At 40.5% G+C, this 13,166-nt stretch overlaps 1 protein-coding gene across 1 annotated transcript in view; it reads left to right on the forward strand.

Moving 5' to 3' along the window:
* The window catches only part of LOC309560749 (ubiquitin carboxyl-terminal hydrolase 12-like), a 106,596-nt gene that overhangs the window by 55,504 nt on the left and 37,926 nt on the right, over positions 1 to 13,166 (forward strand). Inside the window, exons 3-4 of the mRNA XM_082264397.1 lie at positions 2,358 to 2,571; positions 11,702 to 11,928. Coding sequence (XP_082120523.1) covers positions 2,358 to 2,571; positions 11,702 to 11,928 — 441 coding nt within the window. The remainder of the gene's footprint in view (positions 1 to 2,357; positions 2,572 to 11,701; positions 11,929 to 13,166) is intronic.

The raw sequence follows: 13,166 nt of genomic DNA on the forward strand, positions 1-13,166 counted from the left end.
CCTGTAGCAATAGGATAAATATTCATATCTTCCGGTATTATTCCTCCTGTAACAAGTGGCTAGCAAGTATGACCCAGTCCTTAAAGAAAATATCCAAAGTTCTACTGAAGAGACTAAAATGTCCTCTAGTGATTTGTATTATGGACACATTTACTTCTAGGTCCTCCTGTAGCTTCTAGAGATATCCATTCAGAAGTTTAAAACTTAAATGTTCATAGGCCACACTAGTCTTCATATCAAACTCTCATGTGTTAGGCCTTATGCTATCAGGCTTAAAAAAAAAAATGCTGCTTTTGCAGCCGTTTGGGTTTTTCTTTTACTTTTCAGCTAGTAAAAGCACCTCTATGTAAGCCTAGGGGGCACACACAGGCATTTGCAGGCTGAAAAAAAAACAATGTTAATGCATTTCAATGGCCAGAACATGTTGTTATTCTGGCCAGTGGAATCCATAAATGCTCAAACGCTTGACGTGCTGAAAGGTGCCTAAACGCGCGTGCAATACGTGGCTTTTACCACATTTTTCAAGCAGCTCTCCCCTGCCAGGAGGGGCTAAACAGGGAGGAATAAATGAACTCTCTCCTGTACTGGCCATAGAAAGATGTCTTACTGATCCTCTATTACCAGTTAGGGCCAGAAAGTATCAGACCAACTAACTTGTCATCTCAGAAACATATTCCAGATCAGCTTGTTCGCACACATAATGGTTACAGGCACTTGTAGTCAAAGTTAATCATGTCTATGGATCATACCTGGGTATTCCCATCTATATGATCTAATCCTATTGCCATTAGTGTCCATTATGGGTAATAACATAAATGCAGGCAATGTCAGAAGCCACCCACTCATGCTGATGCTTCTCTTTAGGTGAAATGGATCATGCAAGTATGTGAGACACTTGTACATTCCTTTTGTTTTTAGTTTTAAAAAAAAAAAAAGATTTGTGTGATTTAGGAGCTAAACAGCTTTTGTGGGGTTCTTTTTTTTTTTTCCCTCAATCGACAGGAAGCCACTGATCACCAGGGTTTCAAACGGGGCGTCCTCTCCCACGTTTCACTGGGATTTGGTTTCCAGCCTATTTCTAAATGTGGACAACCTCTTTAAACATTTCAAATAGGCTGTGAGCATAGCACCAAAGGAATACTATAGGTCATACGTGTAGGTCATGTTCATTTCTGTTTTATGAAAGAAATATAGACGGTCTTTTTAGAGTCTATTCACACTAATACGACTTGTCAGGCGACTTGTCAGCCTGAAAAGTCGCGGTCCATTGTGTGGTATGGGAACCGTTCTAATAGGAGCGACACAAGTCGCTCCAACTTAGAAAAAGGTTCCTGTTCTACTTCGGGGCAACCTGGAGCGACTTGCATAGACATTCATTTTATGAAATCCGTGCAAGTCACGCCGAAGTCGACTTCACAGGTCACCCCCGAAGTCGTGCCGCGTTGGTGTGAACCGGCACTTAGGCTCCCAGTTATAATTCAAAAATCGTTTTCTAAACGTATTCCCACTTTTTTGTATCTACACATTTTTTTGTTTTTTATTTTATTTTAAGTAGACTTTCTTTCATTATTGTAGTTTGCTGAAATGCTGGTATCTTGAGCTAAATAGTGCTGGCTAAAAACCTAAAAAGCCTTATCTCTGCTAAATGCAGTTATTTCTGGGGCACTTTCAAGAAATGTTCATGTTTGCGCATCTGTAAAGAGGGCAGGTAAGATATCGGGGGTCGCAAAGCCTCCCCACAAAAAACCTTAAACTTGCTGTGACGTGGTATTTGTAGTTTGCATAGGTCAGTACGGATGACCTCGGCTAAGTGTGCTGCTCGATCCAAGCAAATAGAAGTGAAGGGGGAAAGGGGAGGTTTGGGAACTCATGGAAGATGTTACAAGGAGGCAGAAAAACAAAGTAGGAAATGATTGAATAAAAAAAAGATTATAGGTCCATTAAGTAGTGGATGTGAATGGATTATTTTGGAAAATAAGGATATAATTTGGGCACACTTCTGTAAGTTTGGAAATGCGTGTAAATTGCACACGTTCCCACACTCACAAGGAAACTGCCCTTTACCAGACATGCAGGGGTGCCATTAGTTCTTAATGGCACTCCCACACATCTGAAACCCTGCACATTTTCAGGTGCATAAAACTGCATGGTGCAAAAGCACCATGAGGTTTCCCTGTGATTTTGGCTTTCAAAAGGTGCAAGGATTTTTTTTTCCACTGAGCTTTTTGCAGGTACAGCAATGAAGGGGCTGCTGTGAGTGTGCGAATATGTATGCAGGGAGTGCATACATGTGAACCTAGCCTTAGTGTCAATTTAAGGATAATTTGATTGATAATTTTGTTTTTTTTTCTCCACAGTTTGGCAACACCTGCTACTGCAACTCTGTTCTACAAGCACTTTATTTTTGTCGCCCGTTTCGGGAGAAAGTTCTGGCATACAAGGTCCAGCCACGGAAGAAGGAAAGCTTACTTACATGTTTGTCAGACCTTTTTAACAGCATTGCTACACAAAAGAAGAAAGTGGGGGTTATACCCCCCAAGAAATTCATCTCCAGACTGAGGAAAGAGAATGGTATGCAGATAATAATACACATGTGCTGTCTCCTGTTTTAACAAATACAAGCACTGGGCTGCCTTTTCATTGGGGCTCAACCTACATGCTAAAGATTGTTTGTATCCAAATGGAATGGGTCTGCTGTGCTAGGGAAGAGGTTTATGGGAAGGCTGTTGGAGTATGTAAACTAGGATTGGAGGGGGGGTGAATTGGAATATAATGAGGCAGATAAGTCAGACAGGGGTTCATAAATTAAAATATAAATCAGGAAAAAATCCAAGCTAGGTCAAGCAAAAAGAACGAAAAGGTAAGCAGCCACTTACCCAACTAGGATACCGGCTGTAAATGATCAATATAAATAAGAAGGGGCGCTAAATCCTAATAGTGCAATCATGAATATTTATATAACAAAAATATGTGTTGTCAGCACTCAAATAAAAGCAGCGTGCAATCAGTGCAAATATACCAACACTTATGTAAACAACATAAATATATATTGCAGTGCTGTAAGTGCATACAAAATTAAATTTGAAATAGTATGAAAATAAAATCTCTATCAAAGATTTTAAAATACAAAAAAGTGATGAAGTGACCTAAATCGCAAGAAAGTGTTCTTTTGTAACAAATCCAAGTGAAAAAAAAGATTGAACTTAAATATTTCCAAGTGAAAAATTATTCTTAGGTGTCACCCATCATGTCTTGCCTTCACTATATAGCTGAAATGCAAACTCACCAGAACTAATTGCGGTCGAGATTATAGGACAGCAAGAACGCCTTCAGCTACTGGTGTGTTTCCTCTTTGGTTATCACTGTCCAACGGTAAGATATAATAGATCTCCCAATCGTTGCGATGAGGCCATCAGGGAACTCTCAAACAGCCAGGCAGGGTAAATCATCAAATGCAAGAAAAAAATGCTCATAGTGTAGTATTTATTGTACCAAAGATAATGGAACAAATGTAAACAAAATTTAAAAATCCTTAACTCGCATCAACAAATCGCCAGACTATATATAGAGGGCTGGCGGTTTGACTTTAAGTAAAGGTCCATAAGGTGCATAGGGAGCATGTAGTGAAAAAAAACACGTAAGGTACCGCCACACTAAACTTAGAATGGCATCTGGACCTCAGGCATTTTGCGCCACGTGCATCATCGGGAGCATTGAAAATGAAGCCTGCTGTGTATGTATGTATGTGTATATGAATATGTGTGTGTATATATGTATTTACGTACATACATACACACACATATGCAGCCCTCACCTTGTATCAGATCTCCAATGATTGGGGACAGCACGCCACTTCCGGTATTTTCCGTATACCCCCTACACCTTACGTCTGACCACGTGACTTCTTGCAGTTCTTCCCCTGAAGAAGTCACGTATTTGTGACGTAACGCATAGGGCGTATACGGAGATACCGGAAGTGACGCAGATCCCGTAATTAGCCCAGGGCTCGTTATAATGATGGACATAAAATGTAAGTTTTATGAGCTTTTATTCCAATAAATGGTTTGAATTACGGTACTACATGATGAAAGTGTCTTTCATGTACCCTCACTCCTATTGCATGGCGAGTTGATCTGTGGATACCCATAATTTTCCGCATAAAGCAATGGGCAATAGCTTGAACTACTGAGGACATCTAGTGGTGAGCAATAAGTACAGCAGGCACATTGGAGATTTATAATCCCATGCGGTATTCAAGTGAAATTCAGGTGAGAGGCTAGTGAACACAGAGGTGAGACACTGGATGAATATTGTTTACACAAGAATATTGAAATCTTATGGTGAAGGGACACTGTTTGGAACCACATCATTGACTTTATTTCCATGTGTGTGCGTGCATCACAGAGCATTGTTTATTCTTATGAGCTACGTCCCTGTTCAGCACAGTACATGTTTTCTTTTATATTGATTGACATTTGGTTTTCTTCTTCTTCACGTATTTATTATTACCTGTTGTTATTCTTTAATGCACCTTTGACATTTTGAATCTCAGACAGCGCAGCACTATATTACAACCATTTTCATATTGTAAACTAGCTTCATATTTGGCATATTTGACATTTTGGCGAAACATATGGTTAGGCTTATACTTTTTAGAAGTAATGATATTTTCTGTAGGTGGAATAAAAAATAGTGTGTTCCTGGAAAATTGCATCTTTGGTGACTTTTATATTTTGGCTATTAATACAACTGTTCTATTTTCTGTGCTACACCAGCTGCCATTGTTTTTAGCATTCTCCAATAACCCTGGACAACAGTTTGTTTCCAATACACCTTTTGGTGTATCATACATATTTAACTGCAAATCACAAAAATAATTTTTAATATAACCTATCCTGTACTGATTTATAGAATTCTTCTTCTGTTTATGCAATTTGCAAAACCTGTTGGCCATGCTGCACACATGAAAGGAATGTAGATTAATATGGAACTGTTGTTGAAGCACGTCCAATACAACTGGAATATCTGTAGAGATCTAAAATTAGTGGCTCTGCTGCTTGGAATGCAGCTTGCATATATGAAGTACTGTTGTTACATATGTGAATGGAACAGCTGTGCAAGAGAGTTGCATTACATTAAAATGAAATGGCCTCTCCTAAAGAATTTGGTTCCAGCCCAGAAAAACATGGCACCTGGACTATTTGTTGACCCAACAAAGATATTTTTTCCTCTGCTTCACATAAAACTCAGACTGATGACTGTATCGGAAACATTATTCAATGAAATACATTATAATCCTTCAAAATTAATTTAATATTTCTCAATTTCTAAGTGATATAGTTATTCTAAAATCATATTTGTGTTCAGTTTGAAGAGATCTATCGTAATCCCCAAAAGTATTTCAGGCAGCTACCCTTTGAATTGTTCAGTGCAACCTGGTGACCCAAGAAGCTTATTGTAGGATCTGATTCGTGTACCTGACTTACAGGTTGTTAGCTGGTGAAAATGAATGGTATCCAGCATCTATTCTAAGCAGCTTTTCTTTACATAATGGAATGGTTGCTGTTAAACACACTGCACAGAGCTTCAAATTCAAAGGCTATAACACTGCAAATCATTTATTTTTAAATCTTAGCAGTCTATTGTTCACTTTTACATTTGTTTAGCTTCTGTGTGTAAATGGACATTTCTCACTTTATTTAGTTTAGTCACTTTCAGTTATTACACAGCAATTACCACTTATAGTAGCTCAGCTCTTTCCAAACCCGTGCCATCAGCAGGAAACATGATGTTAAGTCCCCATTTACACTAGCGTGACTTGTCAGGCAACTTGGTCGCCTGACAAGTCTCGGTGGGTCGCCTGCCATTGATTAGCACAGGACCCGTTCTAATAGAAGCGACACAAGTCGCTCCGACTTAGAAAAAGGGTCCTGTACTACTTTGGGGCGACCTGGAGGCGACTTGCATTGACTTCAATGATATGAAGTCCGTGCATGTCGCGCTGAGGTCGCGGTGCACAGCGTGCACCGCGACTTCACAGGTCGCCCCAGCAAGTTGCGTCGCCCCTGTCTGAACGGGGTCTCACACTTTTTTTGTTTTTGTTTTTCATTTGTTTCAGCAATGCAATTTAGTTACTTGTGTGGGGCTTAATGGGACTTGACGATACATTTGGGAAATACTGACTTGGCTGCAAAGTTTTGGGGGAAAAATGTTTTTAAAAAAATCATCACGAGGGACATTGCTTACATTTAATCTGATGTGCCCCTTGTGGTGGTGGCGGCTGTGATAATGGAAATCTGCACCCCTCCCATACCCTTCAGCCATGTTCTTCCAGGGCGGTGGAAGTCAATACCAGCACTATGACGGGCCTTCAACAAGAGTGCCGAATATGCCCGTTCCGTCCACCTTCTCCATTTATAGAAGCTGTACTATAGCTTCCAACATGAAAAGTGCTTTATGAATGGAGTACGGGCAATGCAAAAGAGGTCCACCTCCTCCATTCATAGATCCCTTTTCATTCATAGAAGCTATAGTACATCTTCTATAAATAGAGAAGATGGACATTGTTAGCACTCTTAATGAGTGTCTATCACAAATCTAGCACTAGTATTAATCTTTTTATTCCCGGAAGAATATGACTGCAGGGTATGGGAGGGCGGCAGAGGACTTGGGATTTCCACTATTACTGCTGGCACCAGCACAAGTGATACTTTGGATTACCTGTATGTAACTTCCCTTGTGCGATTTTTGAAAACACAATATTCCTTCTTTGGATCCTTTGTGGCTGCTAAAGATAATCAAAAACCGCTCATTAATTCATGAATCATTTAACAACTGAAGATAAACATAGACAAAAAGTAAATCAGTTATCTTGTACTCTTTTCTAGGGAACAGACGCTTTAAAGTCAGAAACTACACATAATATATTTGAATCTGTTTGCAGTAGAGGAGTACCGTATATACTCCGAGTATAAGCCGAGAATTTCAGCATGTTTTTTCATGCTGAAAATACACCCCCCCCCCCCCGGCTTATACTCGAGTCACTGTCTTTTGAAAAATGGCACCGACGTGCCACATGCCCGGGAATAGCGGAGCGTGTACGGGCTTTCCCAGTGACGTATTGGCGCCGGGTGGCGCGATTTTTAAATCGAAGGCGCCTCACCGAAAGGTAAGTGAGACTCATCCGCAGCCCCTGCATTTCCTCATGCAGTGCTGCGGGGCATGGTACAGGACATTCTCCTTTTCCCAGCCTAGGCTTATTTTCGAGTCAATACGTTTTCCCACTTTTTTGTGGTAAAATTAGGGGCCTCAGCTTATATTCGGGTCAACTTACACTCGAGTATATACGGTAACTCATCTTTATTTAAAGGCTTCCAAGCAGGGTTGCAGCGTCAGTATGAGCATTTTAGCCTCTTGACTGACAGCAGAGTGCGTGTATCGGAAAAGCACAGTAGAGAACAGGTGTGGTAAGATGCATAGTGTTTCCTCCTTTTATATTAGTAAAGGAACACAAGAAACGGGGTGATTAAACCAGAATGAGAGAGGAGGATACAGACTGTGGCACTGGATCCTGTTGGAACATAAAAAAAGAACTTAAAGTGGGTGATATGTTTGAATATTCTACTGCACTTGCAGACAGTGCAGCAAAAGAGATTTCCAAAACATCAGATGGTCAGTAACCAGGTCGTCATCAGCATTCAGAAAGTTTTGTGTATTGTAGCTATATGTGGATAAAAAACAGAAACCCTGGGTGGGTAGGTTCCCCCGTATTTTTTTAGGCCTAATTGGGATTAGAATGCACCTTTTAAAGCAAACATATGTAGTTAAAAAAATAAAAGAAAAGGCCTTTGTGATTGCTGCTGTATCACCGCTCCTTCCCATATAATAATTGATAGCCATCACTATGATGGGGGACTTTTCTCTAAGGAGGCTATACTCATGCGGAAGGAATAGCAGGGAGCAAAACCGTAACCTTGAAAGTTGGTTCATTAAGTGCCAGTTCACACTAGTGTGATGCCAGACATCGCATGTGATTCACACCTCATTGCTGTGCAGATCACATGCGATGTCTGTGCGATGCGATTTCAGCCATACAAAATGTATGGCTGAAAATGCATCATATTTACACCAAAATGGCGCAGGACCCTTTTTTGGGTTCGCACTGGAATTGGATTGCATTGGTGTTCACACCTAGGCGATCCGATTTCTGCACCATTTCACAGTTCACACTGCGATCTGCGAACCAATCTGGGGGTGTCAATAACTTTTCATTGACACCCCTAGCGATTCACAGATCTCAGTGTGAGCCATTTTGCGATTCTGGTGCCATGGGGGAACTGGCAATGATTTGCAGGGTTTCCCCACATCGCACCAGTGTGAACCGGGACTAAATCTTTTGCACTATAGCCTAAATTTAATTTATTGGGACACTCCACAGTGGGGAGGAGTTAAGAAGGGAAGTGAAGCTTGAACATGTTTTCCCCCCACAGGTTCACTTTAAGCTGATTTTTAAAACTGAAGTTTTTGCACTCTTTATCCACATCAGCGCCTCTTTTTTCTTGACCCATTTCTTACATGACTCATTTCCCCTCCCCGTGACTTTAGTTCCAAATATCTGTTTATGCAGTAATCACTGACATTTTATGGAAATGTTTTCCACTTCCAACTGATTACCTCCAAGCATTCTAAATATCTTTTACATGTGTCCAGAGTATGCTGTTTTCTTCCCGAATTTTACTTAAACGCATAAAATCATTTTTAGCAAACAAGATGGATGGAACACTATGGAAAAAAAAGTATAATTTTACTTATATTAATGTTTATGAGCTGTGTTTTTTTTTTTATTTTTTTTTACAAATTTTCTACCCTATATTTATGAACAGCAGTTATCTGAAGGCAGTAGGGCTTTGCATATTTCTTCATTAGATCTTTTGAATGTCTATGTAGTGAGCCTCTGTGGGTCCTTTTTACATCAAGCAAAGTAGATGTCACTTATACATTTTAAAGCCAACACCACCTTCCTGACCATGTTTCATGCTGCACCCATATTTAGGGTGTAAAGCCCCGTACACACGTACCGATTGTCGGCCGAACGATCGGCCGTCTTTTGTCTGGTGCTGTCCTGTCGGTTGAAAAGTGATAAAGACTGCACACGAATTTTGTCGGTCAACAACAACCGACTGCAGAAGTGATGTCATGTGATGGTTAACTTTCCGTGTGTTTTTTCTTCTCTGAGCATGCCCAGTCTTGCTCATCTGCTGTTTGTCGCCGAATTCTGTACTGACTGAGGAACAATCGGCCGTTCTGGTGTTGGCCAACAAAAATTTTAAAGCATGCACACCAGATTCTGTTCGGCCGAAAAGTCGCAGTCGATTGTCGGAAGCATCAGACTAATAAGCCGACAATCGGCCGATCGGACGGTGGCCGAATATTTACGGCCGACAATCGCTACGTGTGTACGGGCCTTTAGATAAAACCTAGTCAGCATGCACAGCCCCCACCCCTAAAGTGCCTAGCCACCTCACCTGCACAATCCCAGGGTTCTTCTACCCAAAGACTCCTGTCAAATATGAATTTGACTGGCTGTGCGTGGCTCTGCCGACACATTCGGGTTATTTATTCACAGAGAGTTGGGAATAAAAAAAGTTAATTCTGCCACTGCGGCAGGAGGACTGTAGTTCTCAGTGGAGTACAAGTGCAATCCCCACACTTGTAGTTTATTGGTACTTCCTCCAGTTCCATAGCTAAAGATCTGTACCTTGGTATGGATCTGAGGTGGAGGAATAGCCTGCAGGAGCCAAAGCATTGCACTTGTGATCCACTAATCATAGCTGCAATGCTTCACAGGCTCAAATGCAAGAAAAAAAAAAGTAATAAGTGAACTTTTTTGTAACATTTTATTGTTTTGAAATGTTGCACTATTTTGTGAGCAATTCATTGATGCGAAATAACGAAAACGACCTTTTCATTGAAGAAATTAGGAGAAAATTCCACCTTTTTTGTAAAAAATAAAATTAATCTTTTTTTTTTTTTTTTTTTCTTCTATCACTAATCAAGAGATCCTTGAATGCCATTTAAAAAGAAGCATTATAGTGTTTTGTTTTTTTTTTGTCAAGTATTTTTTAATAATTTTATACGATCAACTAAAATCACGAAAACATAATTGTTTTTATTGATTGCGTAAGTAAAATCTTCCCTGGAGGGCTAAACTTGTTATTACAAGTAAATGATATAATGTGGGTTGTTATTTCATCTGTTCGGTAGATTTCATGTACAGCACTGCACTCTTGTGGTTAAATCTGTTTTGTACAAATTGAAACATTGGTGATGGCTGCATTGATTCTAAAACTCTGAATAGCTCGCCTTTATTAAACTGTAAAACACCCATTAAGGCACAGACCCAATCTAAAGAAGGTTTGTATTGTGCTAAAATGTTTTTAGGAATGGAACATTGAGTAACACAGAGTACTGGATAGGAGAGGATTTAAAATAGAAAATAGTCTGATGTCTTTATTGTCAGCATTTCCTGACAAGTAATACAACCTTGGCATCTGAGGCATGGAATGGTTTTACTAAACAGATTATTAGTTTTGCTAACCTTATATTTGAAAAGTAGAGGGAGGTTCCTAGAAACCGCTTAAAATACATTCTTGGCTAGAACCTTGGGCCATAAAATATCTAAGAAACCTGAAGTTATGAAGGCCTTTTTAGTAAGGGCTCTTTCACACGGGCGGTCCGATCAGATCCGCCTGTCAGTTTTTTAAGCGGATCTGATCGTATGCCCCATTCAGCCCTATGGAGCAGCGGATGTCAGCGGTGACATGTCCGCTGACACCCGCTGCCATCCGCATCCGATCCTGTCCGTGAAATCTGGACGGATGGAAACCCTATTTTCTATCCGTCCTGGGGATCGAATCGGATGGGATTGGATGAGAGCGGACAGGCGGTTCGCTCTCATCCGATTCCCCATAGAGAGCAGCGGGGGCTGTGACTCCTCCCTCTGTGCACTGCAAGCGGAGACGGAGCTGTCATCCGCCGGCTCAGCGGGGATCGCAGATCGATCCCCGTTGAGCAGCACGGATCCGCCTGCGGAGGCGGACCGTGTAAATGAGCCCTAAGTGTGCACAGTGCATCCTGAGTGGCTCTACTATACACATTTTATTATACCGTATTCTGAAAGTGTTTTGTATATATGTAATAATGCATTTAAAACAACGAATAGCATTACAATGATTGTACAGCATCTCAAAAGGGTGATCAGTTAATGATTCACACGAGATGGCACACTTATGCCTAGTAACATGGGCCGAATGTCGGGAGACATCGCCGGGTTCAATAAAAACTAGCCAACGTTTGGCCTATGTGTATGTCAGCCAGTCGGACAGAGGCTGGCCAAGCATGCCAAAAAATGGTCGAGAGCGCTGACTTGAGTGTTCTGGGGGGAGGCAGCCCCCCCTGTCAGAACACGACAGCTCAGTATGGGAGATCCGCGGCACTAACATCAGACTTAGTACAGTGGCTCCGACTGGGTTGAACGAAAAAAAAAAAACTTGGTGTGTACCAGGCTTTGGAAGTTGACATGGTTGAATTATTTACATTTGTAATAGTTATAAAGCTGTGATATTGGTTTGGCAATTCTGCTGATAACCTAATTTAATAAAATAATGTAACCTGGTTTTACATTTTTGTTGTCTTTGTACAGAATTGTTTGACAATTACATGCAACAGGATGCTCATGAATTTCTAAACTACCTTCTAAATACTATTGCTGACCTGCTGCAAGAGGAGAAGAAACAGGAGACCCAGAATGGCAAGCTGCAGAATGGGAGCCTGGAGCTCCCGGAACCTGATAAGCCTGACCTCACCTGGGTTCACGAGATCTTCCAGGGAACTTTAACCAATGAAACCAGATGTCTTAACTGTGAAACTGTAAGTTACTGATAGAACAAAACTGTGATGGTCCATGCAGTGGGCTTTAGTGCACAATGTGAAAGATGATCTATTTCTCTGAGCTCTTAGAGATACAGGAGTTAATGGTTGGAAATGACATAATCATTGCAATGAAAGATTGTATAGTTTGATATGATCAGCCAACCACCTGTGAGATGTTTCTGATTCTGGATGCAACCTACTCCTCCTGTACAAAGTGTCTCACATGTTCTGCTAAACCAGAAGGTGGTTCAGTCTTCTCTATAATGTAAGATTTCAGTCTGAAAATCCTGGAAGTCAGATCATCAGAATCCCTGAAATCCATGGGAAATAGCTGATGGTAAGTAATTCCACCATGTTTCATGTTATACTCATATTTAGGATGTCACATGAACAATGGTCAAGGTTTGAAACTGCCATGCCCTTTTACAGTATCTAAGGGTTATTCTCTGTCAGCCCCTATCAAATTTGAAATTTGCACAACTGTGCATGGCTCCACCCACACAGCCATGTCACTCATTCATTCAAATCTGCATGAAAAAACGAGGGGTCTCGTCTACCACCGCAGCAGAGGAGCTCATAGCTCTCAGTGGTGCACAACTGAGGTTATGTCACTGTACTTGTAGTTTGACACTTCCTCCAGCCCTTTAACCAAAGAGCCATACCTTGGTATCGACCAGCGGCTGCAGAAAGAGTCTGCAAGAGGTAGAGTATGTCACTGATAGCTGTTGCAATACTTTCCAGGTTCCTATGCAAAAAAATAATAAATGTTCAAGTTTTTTTTTTGTGTTTTTTTTTTTGCAAGAAGTGGACTTCTTTAAATATCTGTTTACGTAATAAAGGTATTTTTATCTAAGGTTTAGGGAAGATGTGCCGCAAAATCGGACACCTAAAACCGGTGGTCAAAAGAAACAGTGGGGACACAATGTATCCTAAAACTGCAGATTAACAACCGCCTGCAGAAATACACGTTACAAACAAACATTTATGGTGATATGTCAACAGTAGACTGTAATTTTACGATTTCATAAAAAAAAAAATCAAATGTCCTACAATATTCAATAATAACTAAATTCTTAATATAACCTAATATATAAAACAAATTAAACTATTCCCCTCAACCCCCCTTTTGTAGCTATGAGAATACTGAGAGCATTCAAAATACTGACTATAAAATCTGGCTCTAGTAGATTATAGGATAAGTTTACTTTTTAATCACTTAAGGACCTAGCATATTT

This window comes from Pelophylax lessonae (assembly GCF_965119305.1).
Source record: "Pelophylax lessonae genome assembly, chromosome: 7".
Classification (NCBI taxonomy): Eukaryota; Metazoa; Chordata; class Amphibia; order Anura; family Ranidae; genus Pelophylax; species Pelophylax lessonae.